Source organism: Protopterus annectens, chromosome 11.part0, assembly GCF_019279795.1.
Source record: "Protopterus annectens isolate FY-2018-M chromosome 11.part0, PAN1.0, whole genome shotgun sequence".
Taxonomy (NCBI): Eukaryota; Metazoa; Chordata; order Ceratodontiformes; family Protopteridae; genus Protopterus; species Protopterus annectens.
The window spans coordinates 1,062,273,318-1,062,301,008 of record NC_056745.1 but is presented as its reverse complement, the minus strand read 5'-3'; the positions used below and the strand labels follow the sequence as shown (position 1 = coordinate 1,062,301,008).

Genomic DNA, 27,691 nt, shown 5'->3' with positions numbered 1-27,691 from the left:
AATGTCTGTGTAAACCAGGAATATGAGTCTTACTATATTGTCTTTAGGGATGAACTAATTGCTGCTCTGGAAGGGTGAAAGTTTTTGAAATAGTTTTATAGTTTCTAGATATTATAACACATCTTAGCAAAGCTCTCTGTTGTGTATTATAACACATATGTGCTAGGTTCTGGTTCAGTCTCTAGTAAAGGGGGTAATGTGGGAACCAGAAGTCAAGTGACCAGATGTATGTGATATCATTCTGTAATCCAGCACTGAAATGATGTTTTAATACTAGATGAGACAGAAGTCCCAGGGCAGTCTGTTTTTGAAACCTGACACAGAAGAATCACTCACCCACTTCATCTTGCTTGCTTTAGTAAGTAACTAGGGAATAGTAATTCTTTAGATCAGTCAGGAAAATATAATGAGATTAGTTAAGCATTGTTTTTCTGTATCTGTGTGAATCTTCCCATCTGTGTTATTAAATCTTCTGGATGAAACTCTGTTTATTGTAAATAGATATTTAATACTTCATGTTCTTTTATTATTTATTATTAAATATCTTTAAACTTTTCATTGTGACTGGTCTTTTAGAGAATATTTTAACCTTTGATAGTACTTATATTTTTGGTGACACCCTAGCCACTCCTGAAAGCCTTGCTGCATTGATCAAACACTACCATTTGAATTAGTATTAATTTTACTCATTTTCTTTGGGTACCCTTGTAAGAACCTAAGAGGAGCTGTCTTTCTACTGTTCTGGTGGCAGTATCTACCTTATAGTCTGGGCCCAGGGGGCATAGCTGGTAAATCCATGTCAGCCTTTCCCAGGTGTGTGTGTGTGTGTGTGTGTGTGTGTGTGTGTGTGTGTGTGTGTGTGTGTGTGTGTGTGTGTGTGTGTGTGTGTGTGTCAGCTACTTAGAGCAGGGAAACAGAGCACTTGTTTCAGAGAGAGGATGGTGGAGTACTAGGCTTGGAGCACTAGACTGATAACTCAACTCAGTTGGTTATCTTATTGGGGCTTGGAGAGACAGAGACAGAGAGAGAGAGAGAGAGGGAAATCCAGTCCCAAGACAGAGTATGCTCCCTGTGTGCTCTTAAGAGAAATTGAGATTGGTGCAGGGAGCTGCATTGGGAAATACTGTGTGTATCTATTTTTGTTCCAAGTGAAGGACCGTCAACTGTGTCCATTATGAAGATTGATACTCCTTGATCACTGGCCCAGAGAAGGGATGTCACAAACAGCACTAAGGAAAATGAACTCAGGGAAAGCAGCAGGCTCAGATGAGGTTACAGCAGATATGATAAAGATGATGTGTGAGATAGGGGAGAAATGTCTCCTGAGGGTACTCATGGCACTTTGGAGAGAAAGGCATTTCCCAGATGTCTGGAGAATCAGCATACTGGTGTAAGTGTTCAAGATCAAAGGGGACATTCAAAATTGTGGGCAGTACAGAAATATCAAACTCTTGTCACATTGCATGAAAGTTCTGGAGAGGGTGACTGATAAATTAAAGTAAATTGGGAGATGTACGTAAATATGTATGTATATATGTATGTTTGTATGCATGTCCTTTTGCTCCATGGGAGGTTTCTGTCCTCCCTGAGTTCAACTTAGGACACCTTCATTATTCTTTGACAAGTGTACTGCCCCAGTCAAACTGTCCACCTGACAATGGTTCCGGAGCAGGTTGCGCCTGGATGCCCATGTGCTTGGAGCCAGAAGTGAGAGTTCTGGTGGGGCATGCTTCCTCATTTCACTGGATGAGTGAAAAAAATGATAATAGTAGTGGTATTTCTCCAGCAGCTGAGGCCTCCCACTTATTCTATACTTCTCATGTCTCTTCACAGTGCAAGACAAGATGAAAATGATTCTGCCAAACCCATTCCCTTGTCTGTGGTTTTGCTAGACTGGGATGCAGCACAACTGACCTGATGTTAGTAGTGCGACAGGTAGTTGAAAAGAAGCTAGCAATGAGGAACGATTCCAACTGGTCATTCCTAGACTTTAAGAAAGCATATGACAAGGTCCCAAGAAAGCTGATCTGGGCAGTCCTGTGGTAGTGCAAAGTCTCAGAATCATTGGTAGAATTAGTGCAAGCTATGTACAAGGAATGAATGAATCTACTATGAACAGTGCTCGGTTTCACAGAGGCGTCTCAATGGGAGTAAGTGTACATCAGGTTTCAGCCCTGAGCCCATTGCTGTTCATACTGGTGATTGACTACATTAGCAAACAGATTGGAAGGGACAGGGTAATAGAGCTGTTGTATGCAGACAATGTGGCATTACAGGCAGAGTCTGAACAAGAACTTCAGCAAAGAAGAGGGGAATGGAATTCAAAACTGAAGGCCCATAGGATGAAACTGAGTACAGATAAGACAGTGGTACTGGCAGCAAATGGGGGAAGAAGCTGTTAAATGAGAATGAATGAAAAATAGTGAAACATGTTAACAGCTCCAAGTATCTGGGAGAGGTAGTTGAGGAAAAAGGAAGTCTGAATGAGGAGATCAAAGCTAGAATCAGAAGGGATGCAGCCAAATGGCACAGAGTGTCAGGTCCAGTATATGCAGAAGAATGCCAAATAAGTTGAAAATGAGGTGTACAAAACAGTGGTGTGACCAGTACTACTGTATGGTACAGAAACCTGGGTGGTAAAGGCAGAACAATTGAGGAAGCTACGGGTGATGGAGATGGAGTGCCTGAGATGGGTGCTCAATGTGAGGCAGATGAAAAAATTATCTTTAGAGGGTAAGCCAAAGTAGTCAAACAGAACAGATTATGGTGGTATGGGCACATGTGCAGAAAAGCAGAAGACAATTTGGTGAAGATGATTTGAGAAAAAGAGATGGATGGATTGTGTGAGAGAAGACCAGAGACTGGCAGGCATGAGTGTTGAAGAAGTCAGGAGAGTGGCATTGAAAAAAGGAAGATGGTGAGAGTTGGCACAACACCCAAATCCCATGTAGAAAATTGGAAAAAGGAGGTTGATGATGCATGTGTGTGCATATCCATACATACATACATATAGTTCGGTCTTTGTCATCTTCTTTTATCATGGGAACTGAAGCTTATTGAAATCCATTGAGCATTTTCTATTCACTTTTAGTAACTCTGTCCAGTATAAATCTTCTACAATTTTTTTATATCCACCCGTCTTCACTAAATTGTTCTGTATATAAGCATATTACTATATTAAGGTAACTATGTTAAGGGTCCATCTTTGTAAGTGTTAAAGGCATAAATAACAAATTATATTCCAAATTTTTGATTCAAGGCTTACACCATCTACTTCAAAACAAGTAATATCACATTCACTGGCATCATTTCCTAACGTATATCAGAATTACTCATCACATTTTGTCAATCTGTTTTGATCATATTTAAAACAATATAATCAATATAATGCAATGCAATATAATATAATACAATATAATCTTTCAATAGTATTTCATCAAAAAAGCTTTTAGGCAGACTACAGTTATATCCTCTCACTGCAGGGTAGTACTCAGAATGAATTCTCATACCTTTGTTAATGGCATGCCTTTTTCATTAGTTACACAAAAAATCAGAAACATTTTTTTTATCTATGAGCCTTCATCAACTGATCTACAAAATATTGAATGATGGCTACTGGCCACTACTCCTCAGAAGGCTGCAGTTTAGGATTCAGTCCTATACTTTTACAAATAATGATGGCATTCAGTTACATTGGCCATAATTTACCCTTGGGAAATGTGTGAAAAAGCTTTCACCAACCCATCTGGCTAGGGCTACTGCAGCAGTGGTTATTCAAACACCTATTCTTAGGGTAATTTTACTTACACAACTGTTCTTTGCTGTTTTGTTGCATTAATCAGCAATGACATTAAGACCATTTTCTTATTTTGTGCATGTGGTCAGGGTATTATATCAGCAGTTAAATAGTACTGTGGACTCGCAACTGTGGTGCTCTTTTATTTTATTTAGTTTCATTCAGAGCACTATGTGCACTACTTATTTGGACTTTATTATATCAGCAGTGACTGCTAATGATTGTTCATGTTTCTTTTTGACTCTTTCAATCAGCATATGCAACCATTCAAATAAATAATTTAAAGCTATACTAGCTTTGTGTGTGTGTGTGTGTGTGTGTGTGTGTGTGTGTGTGTGTGTGTGTGTGTGTGTGTGTGGTTCTTGCTCCATTTCTTCCAAGGGCAATAAGGGTGTATTATGAATACATAGACTTCTTGCAAAATATTCAGTGCTTTCATACTTTTGTACTTAGATTTCTACAAATCTTTTGTAGCTTAGGTTATTCTTAGTATTGTAACAAAAGAATGTCCTTCAGCAACACTGTGAGTAAGAATCTTTGAGCCTTCTTCAAATAATGCAGTTATTGCCTGCAGTCTTCTTGGCTCTGTTTTAGTACAGGTTTATGTTAAACCAGTAACAGTGATGCTATACCAAAAGAGTGTTACTGTAACAGAGAAAATTAAAATGGAAATAAGCTATCACATTTCATTTATAACTATAGAATTCAACACATCTTCTGAGACATAATCTCCTTAAATATATTTTCAAATATTAAAGTTATAAACATAAAACATTATTAATTTAATAATTATAACTAGCAAATCTCTCTGTTCCAGAGAATACATGCATTTGGTGCAAAGGACTAACTATATTATATTTTTAAAAATATTTATTTTTCTTATTCTCTTACAGTTTTCTTACTCTGTGTTCTGAATATCTAGGAATTGCTTCCAACTTTTGAGAAGCCACAAATCTAGAGATAACCCTACTCTTTCTTGTCAGATAGCAGCCAGAAAAGAAACATAAAAAGTCAAAGCCTGAAGCTTCTATTGCCCTGTTGGCCCCAGATATGTCTGCTGGTGCACTTGGTGTGCACTCAGCCCGACAATTTTATTTTGCTGCTGATCCTGCTGTCATAACCATTTTGGAGGCCAATAAGGCACACCATCTTGACTCATCTTGCTAAGGGATCAGATGGCATTTCAGCCACAAAGGGGGGAAATACAACTTATCATATCTAAAGGACCTGAGGGCATTTCTCAAATTTTTGTCCGCAAAGAAGTTTTAGGTACCTTTATTGAAGTACATCAGGGGTTGGATCCTTCCTGTTATGTTCAAGCCAATGCTCAGAAGAAAAAGAAATGAAAGAAAAAAGACAGCACATTTTAGTCTTCTACTCATTCTGTTATTAGGGCCACTTATTTTCTTGATTTCTCCCAGGGGCTTTTTAAGACAATTATGCCCCTAAAGCTTCCTTAGTTCTTTTCTACATTTTCCTGCCCTCACAAGAAGATATAGAAATTCCTCTTCTAATAAGAAGGATTCAAAATCTGATGGAGATTCTTTAACTTATTCCTTTCAGATTCATTCCCAGTTGTATTTCAATCAAAGATCAAGAGGAGCTTTCCTTTGTTAAAGGTAATACAGCATTTCCAGAAGGAAGGAAAGCAGCTCTCTGATATGCAGAAAATATAATATGATTTGTTATATATGGGAATGCCTCAACCGTCTGCTATATTTCTGGTCTTAGAAGCTTTGCAAGATACTTTTTGTACAGATTCTTTAAACCCAAAATCTCAAACTCCAGCACCTAAGAAATCTTGCAGGTTATACAAGGTTACAGATGCACACAAATCCCTTTATAAAAATCCTTCTTTATACCCTGTAATGATTTATATGGAAGCTAAGAAATCCACAAACTTACTACCATTTGCTAATGTCTTGTCCAATAACGTCATTGGGGCTATGAACAGGTACAGAAAGAAGGAATGCACCGCAGCTACATTTTATTTCCAAGTCATAAGCTATCAAGCCCATATAATTAGATATCTTTTGATTTTTAAATTAGATATCTTTTGATTTTTATAGAAGGCATGACTAAACTACTGACTGACATGCCTGAGTCAAATAATAAAACTTCCTTATTATCTTTGCTCACGTTTTGCTACTAAAGTAGATAGGCAGTCAGCTAAGCACTCTATCAAATGCAGTCATGATGCTGCTAATGCCTCTTTCAGAGTCCATCTTAAGAAAACAATCTTGTTTGAGACTACAGTCTTTACCTGAAGATGTCAATTCCAAATTATTGGATGAGCCCCTGGACAAGGAAACTCTGGACCTGCTGCTGCTGCTGAAATTTTTAAATACCTGCTGGACAGAGTCAAGATTTTGCAGAATTTTAAATAGATTTTCATGTCTCCTGTACCAGGTTCCAGAGGAATTATTCTTCCAAGGCTGGTCCCTTTTTTCGAAAAGAAAAAAAAAATACGGTAGCAAAAAGTTAAAATATTTGCCAAAAAATAGTTCCAGGAAAAATCAGAGCCGGACTTCAAAGGACTAAAGAGTTCTTTTTCTAACAAATTTGCCAGTTTGTTATTATCTGTGTCAGGTCCTGCTTTCCTTTCTTTCCTACCTCAACCTATCCCATTTTTTTCTGTTAGTCAAACTTTATTATTTCCTCCTGTGTGAAGAATGACAGTTTCAGACCAATGGATCGTCAACCATAAAGAAGGGTTACAAACTTACTTGAATTTTTTTTCCTCCAAATCATTTGTGTATTCCACAACTGTCCCCAAACCAAGAACACCTATTTTTCCCATTTAGAAAGAGTCATTCAATCAGCAAGTCATAGAATCAGTTTCCATTCACCAACAGAAAAAAAAAAAGGTTTTATTCAAGCCTCTTGTTAGTTCCAAGAAAGGAGTGAACTCGGAGGCCCATTCTGAATCTATCACTCCTCAACACCTGTCTAAGGATTTCAAAGTTCATGATACCATCTCTTCAAACTTTGTTTCCAGTGATTCTTTTTCAGGATTTTTTGGTTACTGTAGATGCATATCTACATATTTATATTTGGGTCTATATTATAAGATCGACGTTTGAAAACATCGAACAAAATATGGTCAACACCATATAGTCGATGTCTTCAAACAGCAACCTTATAAAAAGACAAAAATAAAAAAAGAAAAAAGTACCCTAATAGGTTTAAGCAGGGGGACAAGCCCCCCTGCACCCCCACACCCCCTGCTACTTAAATATACCAACTATGAGACCGCACTATATTACAGTAAAAGAAATCTCCCCTTACGGAGATATCCATTTACATGCTCGAGATTCTGAGCATTCGATATTCTCATGTCGACAATGTCAGATTCGACATTGTTGGCTTTCAAAAATATAATATAGACCCTTACATTCACCCAGAGCCTAGAAATCCATGAGATTTTGTGCCTTACAATTTCACTTATAATTTTCACCTTTGCCTTTTGATCTTTCCGCAGGTCCAAGGATATTCACCAAATGCCTAGCTCCTGTCATAGCCTTTGGCAGGCTTCATGGAAGTTACAACTATCCCTCTCTAGAAAATTTTCTTCTACAGTTTTTTTCAAAGACAGGCTTGTCCTCAATCTCAAGATCACCATGGATCTTTTTTCTTTCCCTAGACTTTACAATAAACTTGAAAAAGTATGCCTTTCTTCTGTATCAACATCTGGTCTTTCTAGTTTGCTATCTGAACACTGTTTCTGTGATAGTATTTCTTCCCTAGAACAAAAGATAAGTTTCTGATGGCTTACTTCCAGTCAGTCCTTCCTCTAGACTTCATCTTAGCAAGAGAGAGATATCGAGAGCCCCTGGAATTATGGTGTCACCCATATAGATTTTACCTTTGCCAGATTTCACATGAGGAAGATCCAGTGGTACCTAAAGTATATTTGGTCTCAGCACTGAAACCCTTTGAACTTTTTAATTCGATTTCTAATGATCTAATTTACTTAGTTGATCAAACAAATATCACTCAATCTATGAGAACCTTTTCTGGTTTTCTCTTTGCCAGGTATTTTTCACAGATTCTTCAGATCTGGCATGGGGAGTATATACAATGAACATAAAGATCCCAGGAGACTGTTCAGTACAGCTCCAACAATTCCACATACATGTAAAAAATCAACGCCTTAATCCTGTCTCTTCCGCCTCTGTATTACCTTTAATCTCCAGGAACCCTCTGGATTTTTTCAGATGATACTACTGTAAAGTAGTATATAATCAAACAAGGAGGAACAACAATTTATCAGGTCTGTAGACTTACCAATGCCTGGGAGCTATTCAACAATGTCTCTTTCTTCAGGCAGTGTATATACCCTCAGAAATGAATGCTGTGTCAGATTACCTGAACAGATCCAAGGCAAACCTTCATGAATGGATGTTAAACAGAAAGGTCTTCCTTTAGATTTTCTATCAGTGTGAAACTCTCCAGATAGATCACTTTACCTCCTATCTGAAAAGACAGCTCAGACTGTTTTGCTCCAGAGTTCCATACTCACAGACTTGGAAAATGGATGCCATGGCATTCTCAACGAAAGTTTATGAATAGAAAATATTTTCTCTTTGGAGCTAAAAGAGAAAACAGTTCCTTTCCCATATGGGTATCCCTAGAATGCTTTAATATCTTTGTGAGTTGTTTATTTCAGGACTGATACATACTTTTATAAAAGCACATTTGTCAGCCATGTGCACCTTTGCAGCCTTAGATCCCCCATTCTCTGCACATTTTGAGGTCAAACAGTTTTTGAAAGGTGTTTTACATATCAGGCCACCAAAAAAATCTATACTTCCTCATTGAGATCTGAATTATGTGTTGCAGCAGCTTCCTCATTCTCCCTTTGAAGCTGTTCCTTCTTCCTCTATAAAATTCTGTACTTGGAAGACAATTTTAGTAGTAGACCATACATCAATTAAAAGGGTCTCTGAGTTGAAGCCCTTATGGCATTAATATGTTTTCTAGGTGTTCACAATGACTGGGTATTCCATAGGACTAACCCTTCTTTTATGTCTAAGGTCGTCAATAAATTTTTATAAACAAGTCAATAAACTTGCCTGGATTCTTTCTCAATCCTCACAATACAGGTGACAAAAATACATTCTGTAGATGTCCATGGACAGCTAAAGTTGTATCTTGACAAGACTAAAACTATCAGGAAAACTGATCAACTTTTTGTTACTTTTCAGGAAAAGAAATTGAGTGCCCTGCCTCAAAGCAAGCTATCCCTAGATGGATTTCCCTAGCTATTTCCTTTTGCTATTCCTTCCATGGGAGATCATTTCCAGGCCAGGTTAAAGTCCATTCCACCAGAGTAATAGCATCTTCAATGCATTTTTCAAGGGTTTAAACACTAGATCTATTTTAGAAGCAGCTACTTGAACTTTCATTCACACTTCTACTAAGCAGTATAAACTGATGCCTTTTCCAGATCTAGAACTGTTACTGCCAGGGCTATTCTACAAGGAATTCTGAATTCCAATTCTACTACTTTTGACCCCTTCCATGCACTCTAAAAAAACTTTGTATTCTCATATGTAATGAAAACTGTGGCAGTGATCAATGAAGGACATAGTACTGATGTTTAACAACTTACCAAAACAGGTAGTGGCTGAATAGATCACTGTTACAGTATGAATACCCTCTTTTCATCCATCCTCCGTTTTTCACACAGATTTTTTTTCCTTTCTTCCGGCCTAAGTGGGCCACATATACATTTACCTCTCATAGTTGTCAGATAAAAAAAATAATAATAAATAAAAAAAAAAAAACTTGCATTTCTGCCTTTATCCTTCTGGTCTAGGAAAAAGAATCCTAAGGATTTTCATGCCTGCACATAGCTTATTTACTGATTCACTATCTTGCACTTGGGGCATATGCCTGATGTAGAACATGAGAAGAAGGTGCCCAAACTTTGGTTTACTTGCCAAATGGGTGGTACTCTTATGTAATGAATACTGTAACAGTGATCTATTTGGACATCTTCTGTTATGGTAAGTTCTTACACAATTGTACTTTTTGAACTACCATATCTAAGAACTACATGGCGGAAAATTATTGTTTTTTTATTTAGAATGTAATTTTTCTACTAGATAGTGCATTGAAAGTTAATATCTGATGGCGTCCTTTTCATTCATTCTTCAACTGATGAGTTCAGATCAGACTCTGATTCAGCTTGGAAACTTCTACCAGATGCTCAGATGCAAAACTCTCAAGCTTCTCCATTTACACATAAGCTCCACCAACCTAACATACCTCAGATCTTAGAAAAAATGGCAACAAGTAAATACATACGGATCTCCATAACGGACAGACCCCTTCACAAACCAGGCACTGTCCAGAAGTAATCCAAAGGAAAACTAAATATTCCAGCTATAAAATGTTCCACTGTCATAAAATAAAAAGCACAATCCAGTTGTAAAAACCTACTACACTTTATTTCTGTTAAGCGATTTTTGTCTCGCTTATAGCGAGACTTCTTCAGACCACATACAGTTACATCACACTGTGGTATAAAACATGTTCCACTCTCAACTTCTCTTCAGTTAATTACACCAGTAAACTATGCTGCTTGATTAGTAATTAATAAATGATATATCAATTAAGTTAGTGCTTCACTGTTACTTAGATTTCAATAAATGAAGCTCCTAAGTAATATGCTGTGTGTGTGTTGCTTACGTTAAAAATAGGTAGGCTCTTGCTAAAATACATGTACTTGCATCGTGCAATAAATCAATTTTATAAGTTTGTGTCAAGTGTTATGAATTTATCTTTATGTTTAAAATAAATACTTGTTTAAAATACATAGTTGAAAAACATAGTTAAAAAGTTATGAATTTACATTTAGAATGAATACTTGTTTAAAATGCATAGTTAAGAATACATACTTAAAATGTTTCACTTCTACTGTCTATTACTTAAAACATTCCTTAATACATAAATAAATCAAGACATTAATACATAAATCACCTCTACCAAAACTGTTACAACTATTTGATTAAAGCATGCAGTATTTAAATACATTTAAGTATCTAACAAATCTTATCTAACAAACCTGTCTGAAGTACATTTCCAGAAGTTTATAAAACAAACAGCACTAGTCCTAAATTGCCTGATGATGTGCATTCAAAAATGATGAATAATAAATGAATGAGCAGGGCTGAGAAAAGACAAGGGAAAAGGGGGCAATTCTACAAAATTTTCTATACCCTCTAGAATGTATGTTTAGATTTGTGACTTCATGAATAAATTATCTTGAAAGGATCTTCAATTTCAATATATAAGCTATTGAATAAATTTCCTTCAAACTAGGGGTATGACAGGCACGGGTTCTTAGTTGCCAGGACAATTCTAGTTTTTCCAAGAGTAAAGCAACTGGTCCGCCTCTCTCGTCTTTTGCAACACTGTCTATTGCTCGAAAACCAAATGATTGGTTTGGGTATTCGCCTACATGTTTGACTAAGGCATTTTCTAGTTTACACTTCCTAATACCATAAAGGTGTTCATACACCCTTTCCCTAAGTTTCCTGTTGGTTTTACAGATATAGAACACAGGACATGATTTACATGAAGCTAGGTAAACCACACCCTTGGAGTTACAGTTGAATTTGCATTTAGTACTGTACTCCTGCCCATGGATAGAAAAGTTCTGAACTGTATCAATGTAGGGACAATAAGGGCATATCTAGCATTTACACATTCCTTTAGTATTAACAAAAGTACTTTTCCTTTATTTCCTTCCAACAGGTACTTTAGGTTTTTTCCTTTTCTAAAAACTGTTTTGGGTGGCCCTTGTAATTTACCAGATAGAACACTATTGGACCGAATTAGGTCCCAGTTCTTACTTATGATATTCATTATAGAATACCCCGTCCAAGCTGAATGAAATAATAAAGTCAGACGGGCCTACTGGATCTCCTGCATTACCATGCCTTTCTGATGAAATTGATTGGAGCAAGTCTTCCACCTGCAAAATGGGTCGGCAAAACCCCCTCTGTCGTTTATTTACCACTTCAACAGTTAGGTCCTGTACCAGTCGTTCAGGGTATCCTCTCTTAGAGAACATTTCCCTAAGTTTCTCACACTCTATTAAAAAGTCTTCCTCGTTTGAGACAATACGAGCTGCCCTCACAAGCTGCCCCTTCACCACTGATTGTTTCTGGGGCAGAGGGTGACAGCTACTAAAATGCAGGAACGCATTAGAATAAGTGTCCTTTCTGAATATTCTAGCTGTATAGGAGTTGAATTTCAAATCCTTCTTTAAACCAATGCCCAGATAAGCTATTCTGTCTGTATTGAAAGTGTAAGTAAACTTCAAAAAACTTGTTGTATTGTTCAAATATGACACTAACTGGATGGCATTATTTTTGTCCCCTTCAATTAACATAAAAATGTCATCCAGAAATCGTGTATAAAAATGTATCTGCCTTGCAATGTGTGGAACCTTTCTTCCAAACTCCCTTTCCCAGTATGCCATCACCTGGTTGACAAAACTAGCTCTACATGGGGAGCCCATTGCCATACCTATTTTTTGTATATAATACTTATTATCAAAGGTGATAAAATTGTTGGACAAAATAATGTCCAGCAATTCCTTCACTAGTTCTATTTCAGACCCAGGTGCCCCTAAACTGTGCATCAATAGGCTTACCCACTCAATACCTTCCATATAAGGGATTGATGAGTACAGGTCCTTAACGTCAATCGTTAAAAAATTCAAGTTGACATTAAACTGGAGGTTTTTTATATTGGTCAGAAAGGACCATGAGTCTTTGCAAATTTGTTCCTGTTGCCCTACATATTTTTTCAAAATCTGGTCCATGTACTTTGCACATGCATAAGTGATGCTGTTTCTCGCATCGCATGGGTGGATCAGAAACAGACTTATGAATTTTCGGAATACCAAACAGAATAGGGATCTTAGGAGCTGGCATGTTCAGAAAACTGAAAGAGTCTACATCTAACCTGGCCTCAATAAACATTTCTTCCACTGAGGAATGTATTCTCATATAAGCAATATTTAATTCATTCCGTGATACTTCAGAGTACACCTCACTGTCAAGAACCTTCCCCATTTTTTTGTTGGTATTCGTGCTTGTCCATTCTCACCAACCCCCCACCCTTGTCAGGTTGCATCACTCAAACATCTGTCTGTCGTATCAATTTGAGGGCTTCTTTCTCCTCATATGTTATATTATGGGAGCTACCCTTAAAATGCTTATGTTGGTTGATAAGGTTGTACAAATCCAACTCACATACCTGTTCAAATGTAGCTAGCGTAGGGTGTAGGGACAGGCAGTAAGTACTAGCAATATGAAATGATTTATTTTCATAATTATTGTTACCAAACAAAAATTTTAGTTTCAGTTTCCAGGTAAACAATTTCAAGTCAATAACAGTCTCATATTTCAGCTTTTCTAGATGGTACGAAAGTCTGTCCTTTTGCAAGTAAATCAGCTAAAACAACATCTACTTCGAGACTAGAGAAATTGAAAATTCACCTTCTGCATTGAGAATAATTTCACAATTATTCGAAGATGTCTCCATTACCTCCATCGTGGGTACTGGTTGTTTGTCGAATTGTACACAACCCAAGGTAGACCCTGCCTCAGGTTGTAGCCTGAGGCCTATTTCCGAAAATTTTCTTCCCCTTCTGGGATAGATGGGAACCCCCCTTGTTGCGTGTTCCTTTTCATAGAAGTGTTATAATTCAAACCAGCTCCATTCTGTATAGTCCTAGAAGGACCCCCCTTGTATAGCACCACTTTCATTGTTACTAGTCCTGTTGTTCTGCTGATTATGCATTAAAAATTCAGCCTCTGTTGAAAGGCCCTTTGTCAATGGACCATAATAATAATAATTAATAATTAATTATTGCACGATGCAAGTACATGTATTTTAGCAAGAACCTACATATTTTTAATGTAAGCAACACACACAGCACATTACTTAGGAGCTTCATTTATTGAAATCTAAGTAACAGTGAAGCACTAACTTAATTGATGTATCATTTATTAATTACTAATCAAGCAGCATAGTTTGCTGGTGTAATTAACTGAAGGGAATTTGAGAGTGGAACAGGTTTTACACCACAGTGTGATGTAACTGTATGTGGTCTGAAGAAGTCTCGCTATAAGTGTGATGAAAAGCGCTAATTAGAAATAAAGTGTAGTAGGTTTTTGCAACTGGAATGTGCTTTTTATTTCACAACAGTGGGACATTTTATAACTGAAATATTTTGTTTTCTTGTGGATTACTTCTGGACTGCACCTGGTTTGTGAAAGGACTACTTGATTTTCCTTTGGATTACTTCTGGACTGTACCTGGTTTGTGAAGGGGTCTGTCCGTTTTGGACATAGCTCAGATCTTGTTCAGCGCCATTCAGCTTCCTATGTGGAACCTATCGCTTTTGAGCTTTTTGTGGTTATTTTTATCATCGTGAGTTCATTTAAAAAAAAACTCATCCCTTGCTTTAATTTCCCTTTCTCCTACCTCCCTTGCTTTCTTGCTAGTTTTCTCTAGTTGTTCTTCTATTTAGCTGCTTTTTTTGATACTTCTCTGTAGTACCATTGTCGATACATTATTATTTAAATTCTTTCTTACTCATTGGAATATTCCTTACACTACCATTACTTGTTCTTTCCCTTTCATGCTTTCTTCCTTAAAAAACAGCTTTAAGTTAGTTATATTTCTGGTAAAATTTTTTACTGGACTTAATTTAGACCAGTATGGCTAACAAGCCTACCCAATTTAACAAATGTATCACCTGTGGGCATATCCCTACCTCAGATGCCCACAGGGAATGCATATATTGCTTGGGACCTGCTCATTTAGATGCAGATTGCTCTATTTGCTCTCAGTTCAATTCCAGAGCCCTCACTGATGGGAGAAGCAAGCTGGTACTAAGTGCCTTCTCCCTTCTACTTCTTCTGCTTCCATAGCAGGGGTTCAACCCACCTGTAAGAAACTGGACAAGGGGAAGCCAGACTCATCTCCCAAAGATAAAGACTCTCACAAGAAATCACTGGATTGCACATCCTCTTTGGTTCCTTCCTCTGAGCCACCAACTAAGATGTAAAAAAAACAGATCTGGCAATCTTAGATCCGACTACTTCTAAAAATAAATCATCCTGGATCCAAACACCTCCACTCCTAACAGATTGAGTCACTTCTTGACTTCCTTCAACTTTCTTGAAGGGATCCCTCTGCAAGCATTTAAGACCTCCAGCCTCCACATCTTCTCTCATGCCTTCCAGAAGTCTATCTGAGGCTGACATGGATAGAATGATGAAAAAATCTCTGAGCTGAGATCAGATTGAGGAATTTTCAGTTCCAACTCCCACCAGATCTGTAAGCCAACCTTTGTCTACTTCACCATTAATTTCTCCTTCTCCTATCTGACTTACTGTTTTGCAGCCCTCAGATCTGAGATCCCTGGGGGTGCCCTCAATGGATCTGAATGCAGTCTGTTCTTCAACTCCAGTAACTTCCTTGAATCACCCCTCCCTGATCCTTTTGAAGCTGAAGGATTCTTAGAGCTGAAGCACAAGTGCTGGATCTAGGGTGTTAGGTTTGACTCCAAAGCTATTGTAGCTGTCTCTGCCTCTTGGGACTTTCATGCAGGATAGCTCGTGTCCGACCCCTTTTTTAAGTGTACAGCTTGTTGGATTGCAGGAGTAGATGGTTCGGGATATCGACTCCTTTGCCATTGAATTTGGCTCCCCCAGGCACTGTGTCTACGAGGCTGTGGAGCAAGCTTCTCTTTATCTACAGAAAGGACATCTCTGCTCTCCTCTGATCAGACAACTATATGTCTTTCAGTTCTTTGCTGTGAGCCTCATTCATCCATTCCACTGGGGCAGCCAGCTGATCAAGTCTCCAGTCAGTCCCTCAGGACATCCTCAGCTTTTTCAATACTTCCTCAGACTACCCCACTGAGGAGGTCCCTTGGAAGAAAACATGTAAAAGGGGGCACCTAGATTTCCCTCAGGAATCTCTCACTGAGGATACTAATTTTGATGAAGAGGAGGGGTCCTTCAGATCTCCACCAGAAGATGTCTTATTTGGAGACATTCTAGAACTTTTAAAAAAGAAAGGTGTCTAATCTTCTGATGCCTCTTCCCAAGAGGAATTGGTATTCCTGGAGGTTTTTGGGTATGGCCTGACTACTTCTTCAGTGACTCCCTTGGCTGATGAACTCATAGATTTTGTTTTTCACTAGACATGGAAGGAAACAGATACTGTGGAGCCAAATCCCCTAAATGTCCTGAAAAAAGTTTAGCTCATTCCAAGGACAGGCCACACTGGAGTTAGGAGGTCCTGGTTGATGCCATGGTTGCAGCAGCAGCCACCAAAAAAGGGCTTGCAGAACAGACCTCTTCTTTCCATCTCCCTAATAGGGAGTCTGGGGCATTGGACAGATTTTGTAAGTGCATGTACGCTACATCAACCTTTGCACTCTGGTCATTGAATTACCTGACACATTTTACAAGATTACAAAGAGATTTGACTAAAGAACTTTCCAAATCTCATTATTGGTTCATGTCTGCCAAGGGCCAAGAAAGAGTCTCCTTGCCATTGGCCCCCTTCCAGTCAATTTCTAATGCCTCCATGAGGCTGATCTCCCATTCTGTGGAAGGTATCTCATGGGTGGTGGGTTCGAGCATAGCCATTAGGAAACATGCCTGGATGCAATTATGGGATTTTGTGGATCCCTTTACATCTTCATTCATCAATGTTCCCTTTGATGTATCTTCTTTATTTGGCCCAAAGGTAAAGGACACACTGCCCACATGTGAGCAAGAGGGAAAGACCCTGTCTGCCATGGGCATTTTTCTTTACTCCTCTGAGACCTTTCTCTAGGAATCATTGGGGAAGTAGAAAAATGTGGCTTTGTAAATCCAAGGGTCTTTTTCAAGATTCACATGGAGATAGGTGTCCCAGGGGCAGAGGGGGAAACTCAAACAGAAGATGCTGCCCCCACAACAGAGGGGGGCCCACAGAACTATGGCTTCCAGGATTCCTTTGTCAGACAACCCCTACCAGCAGTTCTGAAAAAAGGCCCAACTGCTACCCTTCGGAGGTTATATCATACCATTTTCCCAAATTCCCCCTATAAGAATGAAAAGAATCCCCGATGTTCCACCCAATCAAAGGGACGCAGCAGCATTAGATACAAAAAAGCTGCTAGAAAAAGAGTCATCCAGAAGTTCCTCCAGACCAGAGAAGATCCCATGTCTATTCCAGATTCTTCTTAGTGCCAAAAGGACAGGGGACTTGAGACCAGTACTGGATCTCAGCAAACTAAATCAGTTTGTGCAATATTCATGGCTCCAGATGGTCATGGTTCAGTCTATTGTGCCTCTTCTGCAAAAAAGATCATTGTTTGTGCCAGTAGAGTTTCAAGATGAATTCCATCACACCACAATGAACAGGCACTACAGAAGATATGTGTTTCTAGCTGGGAACCAGTCATTACTAGTTCAGAGAACTGCCCTTTGATCTTATCACAGCCCCCAGGGTGTTTGCCAAATGCTTGGCAAAGGTAACAACTCACTTGAGACTGCTGAGATTCCTAGTGTTTCCATACTTAGACAACTGGTTTCTAACTGCCCCAACCAGGCATCTACTCCTGTAGGCAAGGGACTACTTGTTACAGGTGTGCCTCTATCTTGGCATCACAGTCATGGTTTTCGTGACAGCCACCAAAAAAAGAATTTGCAGAACAGAGCTCTTCTGTTCATCCCCCTAACAGGGAGTCCAGGGCATTGGACAGATTTGGTAAGCTCACCACAACTCATACCAATGCAGAATCTAGAGTTCATAGGTGCTCATCTGGACACAGTCAATCAGATAATCTCTCATCCTCCTTCTCAAATCCAGACACTCAGATCCCAGGTCAGGAGAGTAATACAAAATTCTTCTGTTCCAGCACAACTAATTTTACAAGCCTTGGGATCCATGGCAGCTGATACCATCCTTGATCCTCTGGCCAGGTTTCATATGCAAATACTAAATAATAAAATACCACCAAAACCACCAATCCAAGAAGTAAGCAAATTTAATGAAACGCTTTTACTCTTGGAAGGCTGTGTAAGCCTAGGCCCTAAGTGTTTCATTAAATTCGCTTACTTCTTGGATCGGTGGTCTTGGTGATATTTTATTATTTTATTTTTTTTGTTTCTTTAAGTTGTATTTGCTATTCATATGCAAATACTTCTATGGCCCCTTTCATCTTAGTGGTCTATTCTTCACCATCCTTTAACTGCCCAAGTCAAGATCACACAAGTATGCAAAATATATCCTCTTTGATGGATTCATTCGAACAAACTCTCCAAAGCCCATTCATTTATTCTCACTCTGCCCACAGACACAGTGACCATGGATGCCTCCCTACTGGTGTGAGGGAGCATTACATTTGAAGGACAGTCCAAGGTATGTGGTCCACTGAAGAGTCCAAGATGCGTATCAACGTCGTGGAAATGAGAACAGTTCTCCTAGTGTTGCAGACCTTTCAAAACATTTTTCCCTGCAGGGCAATCTTTATTCAGTTGGACAATATATCAGTGATTGGTGCATCAACAAAAATGGAGGAACCAGGTCTTATCTGCTTTGTCAAGAAGCAATAAGACTGTGACAATGAGTGATCTCTTTTGGTCATTTTCTAATAGCAACTGACATCCTGGAGAAAATGAATGTGATTCCAGACAAACTAAGGAGGTCTGTTCTCATGCCTCTTAACTGGTCACTCAATGTCAAAGTAGTGGAGAGAATTTTCTGCCAATGGGGCCAGCCATGCTATGACCTATTTCTGTCTCCCCTCAACAACATGTACAGCAGGATCTTTGCCCTGACCCTCCAATAGGGGAGTCACTGTGAGATGCTCTAGTCCATGATTGGCCCTCTGGTCTCTTTTATGCTTACCCACCCTTAACTCTCATCCCCAGATTTCGACAGAAGGCATTCCAGTTGAAGAGCACAGTTATCCTCATTGCCCCCTTTTGGCCTTGTCAGATTTGGTTCATCTACCTCTGGCCTCAGGTTCTAAGTCTGGCCTCCTGTCTCACCAGACATAACAGATCTCAAACTGATTGCATGATTTCTAATTCATTGATTGCTAGACCACCCAGGCTGTCCTCCTTGGTTCATCATATTTTATCTTCTCAAAAAGCTTCTACTAGAAGGATTTGCAAAAGTTAATGGATTCTGGGCACTTAGCAGGGACCTGGACCCCCTTTCTGCCCCTGTACTGGCTATACTTGCAAGCTTAGCTTCAATTTTCAATGAAGGGAATAGCATTTCTAGTTTTAATGTCAAGTAGGCTGCCATTTCAAACTTCAACCTAGGCAAAAATAACTCTGCCTTAGCTTCTAAATTATGTAAAGCTTTTCTCAGAGGCTTTTTTATTTAGACCTCTGTTTAAGGAACATACTCCTTGGGATTTGGCGACTGTACCTCAGGCCTTGACCCAGTCTCCCTTTGAACTGTCAGGCAGGTCAAAGCTAAAATTTTTGTCTTAGAAAGCTATTTTTCTAGTCACTACCACATCAGCAAGGTGAGTATCTGAACTCTGGGCTTTATCTTCCAAATCTCCATACCTGGTTTTCCACAAAGACATGGTGTCCTTGTGGACCAACCCACATTTTTTGCTTAAGATAACTTCAGAGTTCAACATTGACCAGGTCATTGACCTCCCAGTTTTCTTCCCAAACTTCTCAAATAAGGGAGACTATATGCTCTATATTTTAGATGTCTATAAACAACTCCACTTTTATCTGCATAGAACCAAAGATTTCAGGAAGACTTGCAAGTTGTTTATCTCTTTCTCTCCTAACAAATTTGGCAAGCCAGTTTGCAAAGTTACACTGGCCAGATGGTTAACTAACTGTATTTCCTTTCTCTATAGTAAAAGAGGATTATGCTTGCCTAAGCCTCTTGGAGCTCATTCCATGAGGTCTGTGGTGGCCTTTGCAGCCTTTTGGTCAAGGGCTTCCATAGATGACATTTACATAGCTGCAACATGGACTAATGCTCATACTTTTATTGCTCATCAAAAGTTGGATTTGGTTTCCACTAACAGAGCTACCTATGGCTCCACGGTACTCCTGAATATCCTTTCATGAGCGTTACTCAAGCTTTGAGTAGCTGGGGACTCTGTCCCATCAGTTGAGGAATGAATGAAAAGGACAACATCAGATAAAAAAATATATGTGCTCACCTTAACGTTCCATCTGTGATGTCTATTTTCATTCTTCCTCAAATTCCCAGCTACCTGCCACCATCACTTTAGTTTGGAAGGACTTAAGAGTTTGCTCGGGAACCTTTGTACTTTGTTTGAGCTACAGGTCCTTTTTCTTATTCTCTCTTTATTAAATTCTTTAAGATATTGTTCCTTTATATCAGGAGGCAGCAAACTCAATTTGAGGTATATTAGGTTGACAAGGCATTATGGCTAAAGGGAGGAGCTCGAGAGGTTTGGATCTGAGGATCTGGTGGAAGTGGAAGAGTTGGATCTGAACCCATGAGTTCAGGAAGAATGAAAATCACAACACAGATGGGATGTCTTTTTTACACCGTTGGTTTGTTTTGGTCTACAACACAGATGGAATGTTATGGTAGGTACATAACTTTTTTCTTTGGTGGCTATGGCTGCAAGCATTAGAAAAGCAGGCATTAGAGACTTCACACAGAGGACTTTTGTGTAATTATAAGGATTACTCAAGGAGAAAAGCAGGTCCAGCTGTATATCGTTCACTTTATTAGGTCATATAGCAACACACACTCTAAATGTCAGGGTTATCATGTTCAGAAATCAAGCCTCTTTCTAAATGTATTTCAACAAAATTGTTTGAAAACAGTTTAAAGTTCCATAGATAGATACAGAATTCTAAAGAGTAATGGTCAGGCGCTGTTTAGCACAATTCATTCATGTTACTGAAGCATTTGGCAGCTATGAACCCTTACCTCCCTGGAACTAAGGATGTGAGCAGCAGCAACGTTTATCTAAATGTATAAACATATTAGAGATAAAACCCAAGTGCAATTTGGATATATTTTCTCATGAGCATGCAAGCAGATAGTGACTATATTAAGGTCATGCTGTGAGCCAGTCAGAGACTTCTAAGATAAGTCAGGTGAACACCTCTAAAGTAGCTTTGTAAAAGAAATTATTCTCACAGCTATAACAAGTTTTTCCAACATTTGGATTCACCAAAGGATATGTATTATTTGGATCTTGAGGTGGAAAAATCTAATCTGAGAATTTAGGCTACCAGAAGAACATCTGCCTCATATTTCTAGCTTAAGACCTGAACTACAACAGACATAGTACATGAGAATGTAAGAATGATCTGCAGGATAGCACGATAGTGCTTTACTAATATAACGCCCTCAGTGGTACTGAAAGTTCATAGCAAGCAGGCTTACTAACCCCACATTTAGGCCCGGTCCCTGGTTGTACTCCTTATGACCTTCACCTTTGCCTTTTCAATCTTGGAGTTTCAGGTTACGTGTAGGAAACCATGTCTGTTTTTTCACAAGGGTCAGGTATCCCATGAGACTGGCACATATTTCCTTTAAAAGGTGTTTCCAAATTATTCCTGAACCAGTACCTTCATGTCTTTGGTGTGTCAGGAATCAGAAGAGAAATGACCATTCATACACTGGATATGTACCACCCACTCTGATTTCATTTGAAACCGGTGCTCGAGTTGAGGAAGACTGAAGATCCATTCACCTCCTTTATTCCAGGAAAGGATGGTTCACATTTTCCAACCAAATATTCCTCCAGTGGATTGCCAGCTACATTATCTTTGCCTGAAGGTGGTTAGCCATCCACAGAGAATGCTTCAGTCAAAATGTATTGCACTAAATTAGTGGCTGTTTCCAGTGCTTGCTTCATTGATATCTATCTCTGTTGCAGACACTTTTACTACAGCACTTAGTTAAAACAAAAAAAAATTCAGGTTCTTATAACACAGTGTTCTGTGCCTTAAATCATGGGATGATGAAGGTCACTGTCACAGGCATTTGAAAGGTGCCTGGTGCATATTTTTAAAAAAACTTCACCAAACATTGCACCCAGCAGTGACAGATATCAGGTTTTTCTTGGTACTTGAAAATTCAGCATTTAGATATTGCTTTTGGGCTTTCACTCAGCTTATTCCACCCTGATGGCTAACTGCTTGAGATTCAACCTGCACATGTGAACCTTCATGGAGTATCTTTGATGTTAGTTGCAAGAGATGTGTTCGTACATTTATCAGTTGTTTTGCAAAATGGGTTTCAGATATCCTTCAATCACACATTTGTAGATAGGTGGCCCTGTCATCTTGTTTCATTTTTTGTAATTTTATAATTTTATATGTTTGGCAGGTATACACACTTTTTTTTTTTTTTTTTTTTTTTTTGCTTGTTAGCATTACAGATATCAAATCTTCACTTTTATTTCTTCTTATGCAGAAGGGTACTTAGTATCTCCTAGGGACTATAGTTAGGCCATGCCATCAAGGCTTGTGTTGTTACAGAGCACATGCATGCCCAAGCATGGGACTTTCCAAACAAAGTTGTCAAAAAGTGAATGCTGCAAAAGATAACCCCTACTAGTAACACCTGTCATGGAGGGTTATATTACAGATCAACTAGTAAAGTAAGAATGTGTATACTATTTTATATGGAGTTCTTAAGAACATTTTTTTGTCACTTTGACTAAGATGTTTGACACTTGAATCTTTTTGTGTTCTAGTGTATGCTATGAAGGAAAATGGAAGTGTGAAACCAAGGATTGTCCTGGAAGATGCAAAATAGAAGATGGTTCAAATGTTTTTACATTTGATGGCAGTCATTACACTCTTAAAAGAAAATGTACCTATTATGCACTGGTGGTATGTTAACTCTTTAAAATGTTACTGTATTATGTCTGGTTTTAAATTTTGCTTTGGAAAGCAGCCATTTCATGCTGTTAGTGCAGACATGGTAATTCCTCAGCATTTAACCTGAAGTTTTCTTTAAATCGTTTAAGTGAAAATATCTTATGATGGAGGTATGCAGTACAATAGCTTCCAGGTAATTAATCTGAAAAACAATCAATAGTTTGTTAATGCATAGGATATATGAAGTTATGTATCAAATTATGTTGTTTTGCAGTAGTAATTAATAAAACAGATCTGCTACTGCTTCTAACATAAAAATAGCAGAATGGCCATCATACACTGTGTTGATAATGCTGAATGACTTTAGAGTAAGAAAAATAAGTTGTAAGAGGGCTTCAACTGTGATGTAGAAATGAAGTTGCTCACATGGGTCTGTCTGTTTAACAAAGCATCTAGCACTGTCAATTACATTGTGATGTAACTATTTTCAGAATGAAGTTAAGAGAAAGGCTTAATACACCATAACAACACAGTTTGCTGCTGTGGAATTGTGACTTCAGAGTGGCAGCAAAAAGAAGCTCATGAATTCAGACTTGAATGATTTCAGTCTCTTAACGTGCACTCTCCTGTGCCACATGAATTATTTCAGTTTTCTAATGTGCACTCTTCTATGCCACATGAATGATTTCAGTTTCCTAACGTGCACTCTTCTGTGCCTTGTATCATAGCATTAAGGATGCCACTGTAAAAGCTCATGATGTGCATGCACTATAGCACATAAATGCCGTGTGCTATACGTCTTTAAACTAGCAAAGAAAGAGATGTAAATAACCATATAAACTAAAACATTCATGACATTTATTGGGTTTTAGCCTTCTCCTATTCTGAAGAATAATGACAAAATAAGAAAATGGGTCAAAAACAATACAATGATAAGTAAAAACAGAACACAAACTATAAACAGTTGATCTGCTTAATACATAAATAAAATGAGAAATCAAAAACAGAGGATGTACTTAAATGTTTAATTATTAAAAGCAGAAATTACTTGTCTCCATAACAAAGAGGGATGAAGCCCTGATTACAGCCCAGATGGCCCTTGTTCATCTTGCATCTCAGGTGTTAGATTTGGAGCCAACATGGGGTGGGGGCAGGAATTATGAGAAAGTAGCCCATCACCTGTCTTATGATGGAAGGAAAGAAAAGCTATATTGCATGCCCATTCTGTCCCAACTCCCCACTGCATGCCCACATGCTGTGCACATAAATCAGTACATTCTATTAAGCAAAGCAGACTCAGTGTTCTGATTCAACTGGCCAAGCTAGTTTGAAGGACTCCCATCCTGCCAGTTCCACTCCCCAGTTAATGGGTACCGGTTGTGGTACAATTGCAAAGGCTCATTTATTCTGGAGTGATGGGACCTTCCTGGTCAGAGGTTACATTGGGGCATCCCCCGGTTGTAATGGTCTTGGGGTATGAACAAAGGGTTTGGGACTGCATTGAATCAAATCCACTGTTTCCTTTTGATGACCTTGAAATAATTGTGTTTTGAACATCTTTTTTTTATTAATGACAATTCACAATGATCATTTTTTTTATATCTGCTGATATTTTTCTTGTCAAAACACATCTGTGATGAAAGAGTGAGTGAGATGAATATAGCAACTACTCAAAAAATGAAATAAGTAACAGTAACTTCAAGATCACATTTTAAAATATTTATTCATTTATTTTATTGCATTTGTTACAGGGAAAGTCCAGTGGCCAAAAAGTGTCCATTTTCAGTGGAACCCCGGGGAGAAAAGCTCCACATATATACAATACATACATTTTGAAATATACAATGTACAAAATTTGATAAAGACACAAATAGTACTTCTAACAATAGAAACAGTAAACGGAGTTTTTCGAAAAATGAAAAGGTAATACACCTATAAATAAATGTGACTACTGAGAATACAAATTGTTACTGATACAGAAAGAGCCAGTGCAGCTGAGTGTAAAATATCAATTCATAGTTATAGTTTCATAGTTTCATAGTTTGGTACTAGGCTATCTGCCCTGGGGCATTTATAAGCCTAGCCATAGTGATGTGGCTTTCGCCGCCCCATGTAATGGTACAAAAGTGTACAGAATAGATTTATAATATTGTGCCTCTGTCTAGAAGTGACACAGTGAAGACCCCCTTACATAATAGAATTAGTTTACTGTGCCTCTGTCTAGTAGTGACACAGAGATGACCCCTGGGGTAAACCTACGATTTCCCATCCACTCGTCAAGACTTCTCTTGAAGAGAGTCAATGAGGGGCGCTGCCTAACATGAACTTGGATTCTGTTCCAGAGTATGGGAAGCCTCTGAGTTATGAATCTGTCCCTCCAGCATGTCCTATTCATATTTGCGCTGAGGTTCAAATCTTTAGCTCTCGTGGTTCTGATGGATTTCGATTTTTTGAGGTGGAGCATGTCCATAAATTCCTGATTGGACATGGCCTTGTACGTCAAGCACAGATCACCTCTGAGTAGGAGGTATGCTACTGAATAAAGTTGGAGTTTCTTTAGTCTGGCAGCATATGACATATGTTGGAGACCCTTGATCCTCTTGGTGAGGTACTTTTGGGATGTCTCTAGCTATTGCAAGTGCCGGGTGAGGTGCATACCAAATGGGGCATTGTACTCAATCATGGGCCTGATAAGGGAGGAGTACAGGGGCACAATGACCTCCTTTGATCTGGATGTGAATCCCTTCATGATAAGGTGGGCAAGGTAGAAAGTCTTTTTGACAATACAGTTACACCAGGGTACAAAAGTTAAATAACATTTAAACTAGAGTAATCCAGGGCATTAATTCTGCAAAAAAAGTGAAAACATGATTAGAAACTCTTTTTTTTTTAATTGTCTGAAAACAGTTGTCTTCTAATGCAAAGTTCATTTAATTCCATTGCACTGTGAGTACATAAATGTGGTGACTCAGTGTTAATGATTTTCTTACATTGTTATCTTATGAACATATTAAATAACTACCAGTTGCTTTCTTCTTAGACTTCAAACTCTTCAGTTACCGTTGATCTTGATGAATGTAAGACTTTACCTTCAAAGCTGTGTATGCAGAGTGTCTCTCTCACAACAAACGAGGTAAGTTAAAATTCAAGTATTATCATCTAGTAAATATATTTAGTATAATGCTTGTACTTCTTAAAGTTGTGGAACAAGTCATAGAGGTTCATAGATTCATAGGTATGCACTATGCTAATGGCCCTGGGGCCTTTACAAGCCTAGCCCATAGGATTACCCTGGCATTGCGCCACCCGACCTTAGTTCCTAGTGCTTTTGTTGCGTAGAGCCACTGGAGTGATCCCCGGGGTGAACTTTCTATTTCCCATCCACTCATCAAGATTTCTCTTGAAGATGGCCAGTGAGGTGCTCTGTTTGACATGTATGGGAAGTCTATTCCATAGCATGGGCAGTCTCTGGGTTATAAACCTGTCCCTCCAGCATGTTCTGTTAATTGTGGTAATGAGGTTGAGGTCCCTGGTGCGTATGGTGCGGTGGGATTGGGATTTCTTTAGATGTAGCATTTCTAACAGAGCTGGGTCAGACATGGTTTTGTAAGTCAAGCAGAGATCGCCTCTAAGTAGATGATATGAGACAGACAATAGCTGGAGTTTTTTTGTGCCTGTCCATATAGGACAAGTGTTTAAGGCCTGGGATCCCCTTTGTGAGGTACTTTTGTGGCCTCTCCACTTATTGCAGGTGTCTAGTGAGGTATAGGCCAAATAGGGCATTGTACTCAATGATTTGCTTAATGATAAAAGAGTAGATGGAGACAATGACCTCTTTCTTCCTGGATGCAAAACCCTTAGTGATGAGATGTGCCACATAGAAGTACTTTCTGACCACCGTGGTCAATGTGGTGGTCAAAAGAGAGGTTGCTGTCAACCTGTGTTCCCAGATCTCTTATAACACCTTCTGTGTTCAGTGGACTACCATCAATGTGGTAATTCAAGGGAACCGGGTTTTTCCCAAGGGGATGACGATGCATTTTTTGGCATTGAGCTTAAGGCCATGGTTCTGACACAAGTCATTAGTGTCATTGAGGCCTTTCTGTAGGATGTTAACATCACTTGGGGAGTTAATAATAGCTCCTAACTTGCAATTGTCTGCTATCTTTGTCAGACAGAGTCCCTTCGTGTTGGCCTGGACTTCAGAGAAGTAGATACCAAACAGGAGAGGACCCAGGACCGAACCTTGTGGGACTCCACTCATGACTGGTTGGCAGTCTGACTTGGAGTCAGCTACTTTCACACTGTGGGTTCTATCTGTAAGCTAGTTTGCAACCCACCTAATGATATAGGGGTTGATGCCTAGCTTAGTGAGTTTTTCTATGATTTCTGAGTGGGGAATGGTATCAAAGGCCTTGGCCAGATCAAGGTAGGGTGTATGAACCACCTTACCTTCATCCACAGCTGTGGTGACTGACTCAAAGAAGTTGACCAAGTTGAGCAGGCATGATCTACCCTTCACAAAACCAAACTGTGTAGGATCCAGAGTTTGGAGATTCCCTATATCCTTGTTTATTGGGTCCATGATGATGCATTTCATAGCTTTGCATATCAGACTTGTCAGGCTAATTGGGCAATAATTCACAGGATCTGTAGTTGCTCCTCCTTTGTGGAGAGGGATAACTATAGCAGTGCGCTATTCAGTAGGGACTAAGCCTGAGGTGAGGCTGTGATTGAACAGGGCACACAGGTGAGGTGCCAGTTCACTCTGTAGTTCATGTAGAACACAGCCAGGGATATTGTCAGGTCCCATAGAAGCTGTATTCTTGGCCATGGATATTGCTATTTTAACCTGTGCAGCAGTAATACAGGGTGCCTGGAAATCTACTGGTATTGTGATTGGTCTTTTGGGGGGGGTAAAGTTAGCACTGAATATATATGGCAATATCTGTTGGCTCTATATAGGAGGTACCATTGTGTAGTAGCTCAGAGCAAATCTGGGTATTGC

General features: G+C 38.9%; 1 protein-coding gene across 1 annotated transcript in view; it reads left to right on the top strand.

The window, feature by feature from the left end:
• The window catches only part of LOC122815696 (mucin-19-like), a 1,162,279-nt gene that overhangs the window by 455,811 nt on the left and 678,777 nt on the right, over window positions 1-27,691 (top strand). Inside the window, exons 10-11 of the mRNA XM_044088411.1 lie at window positions 22,557-22,695; window positions 25,724-25,816. Of these exons, the coding sequence (XP_043944346.1) occupies window positions 22,557-22,695; window positions 25,724-25,816 (232 nt within the window). The remainder of the gene's footprint in view (window positions 1-22,556; window positions 22,696-25,723; window positions 25,817-27,691) is intronic.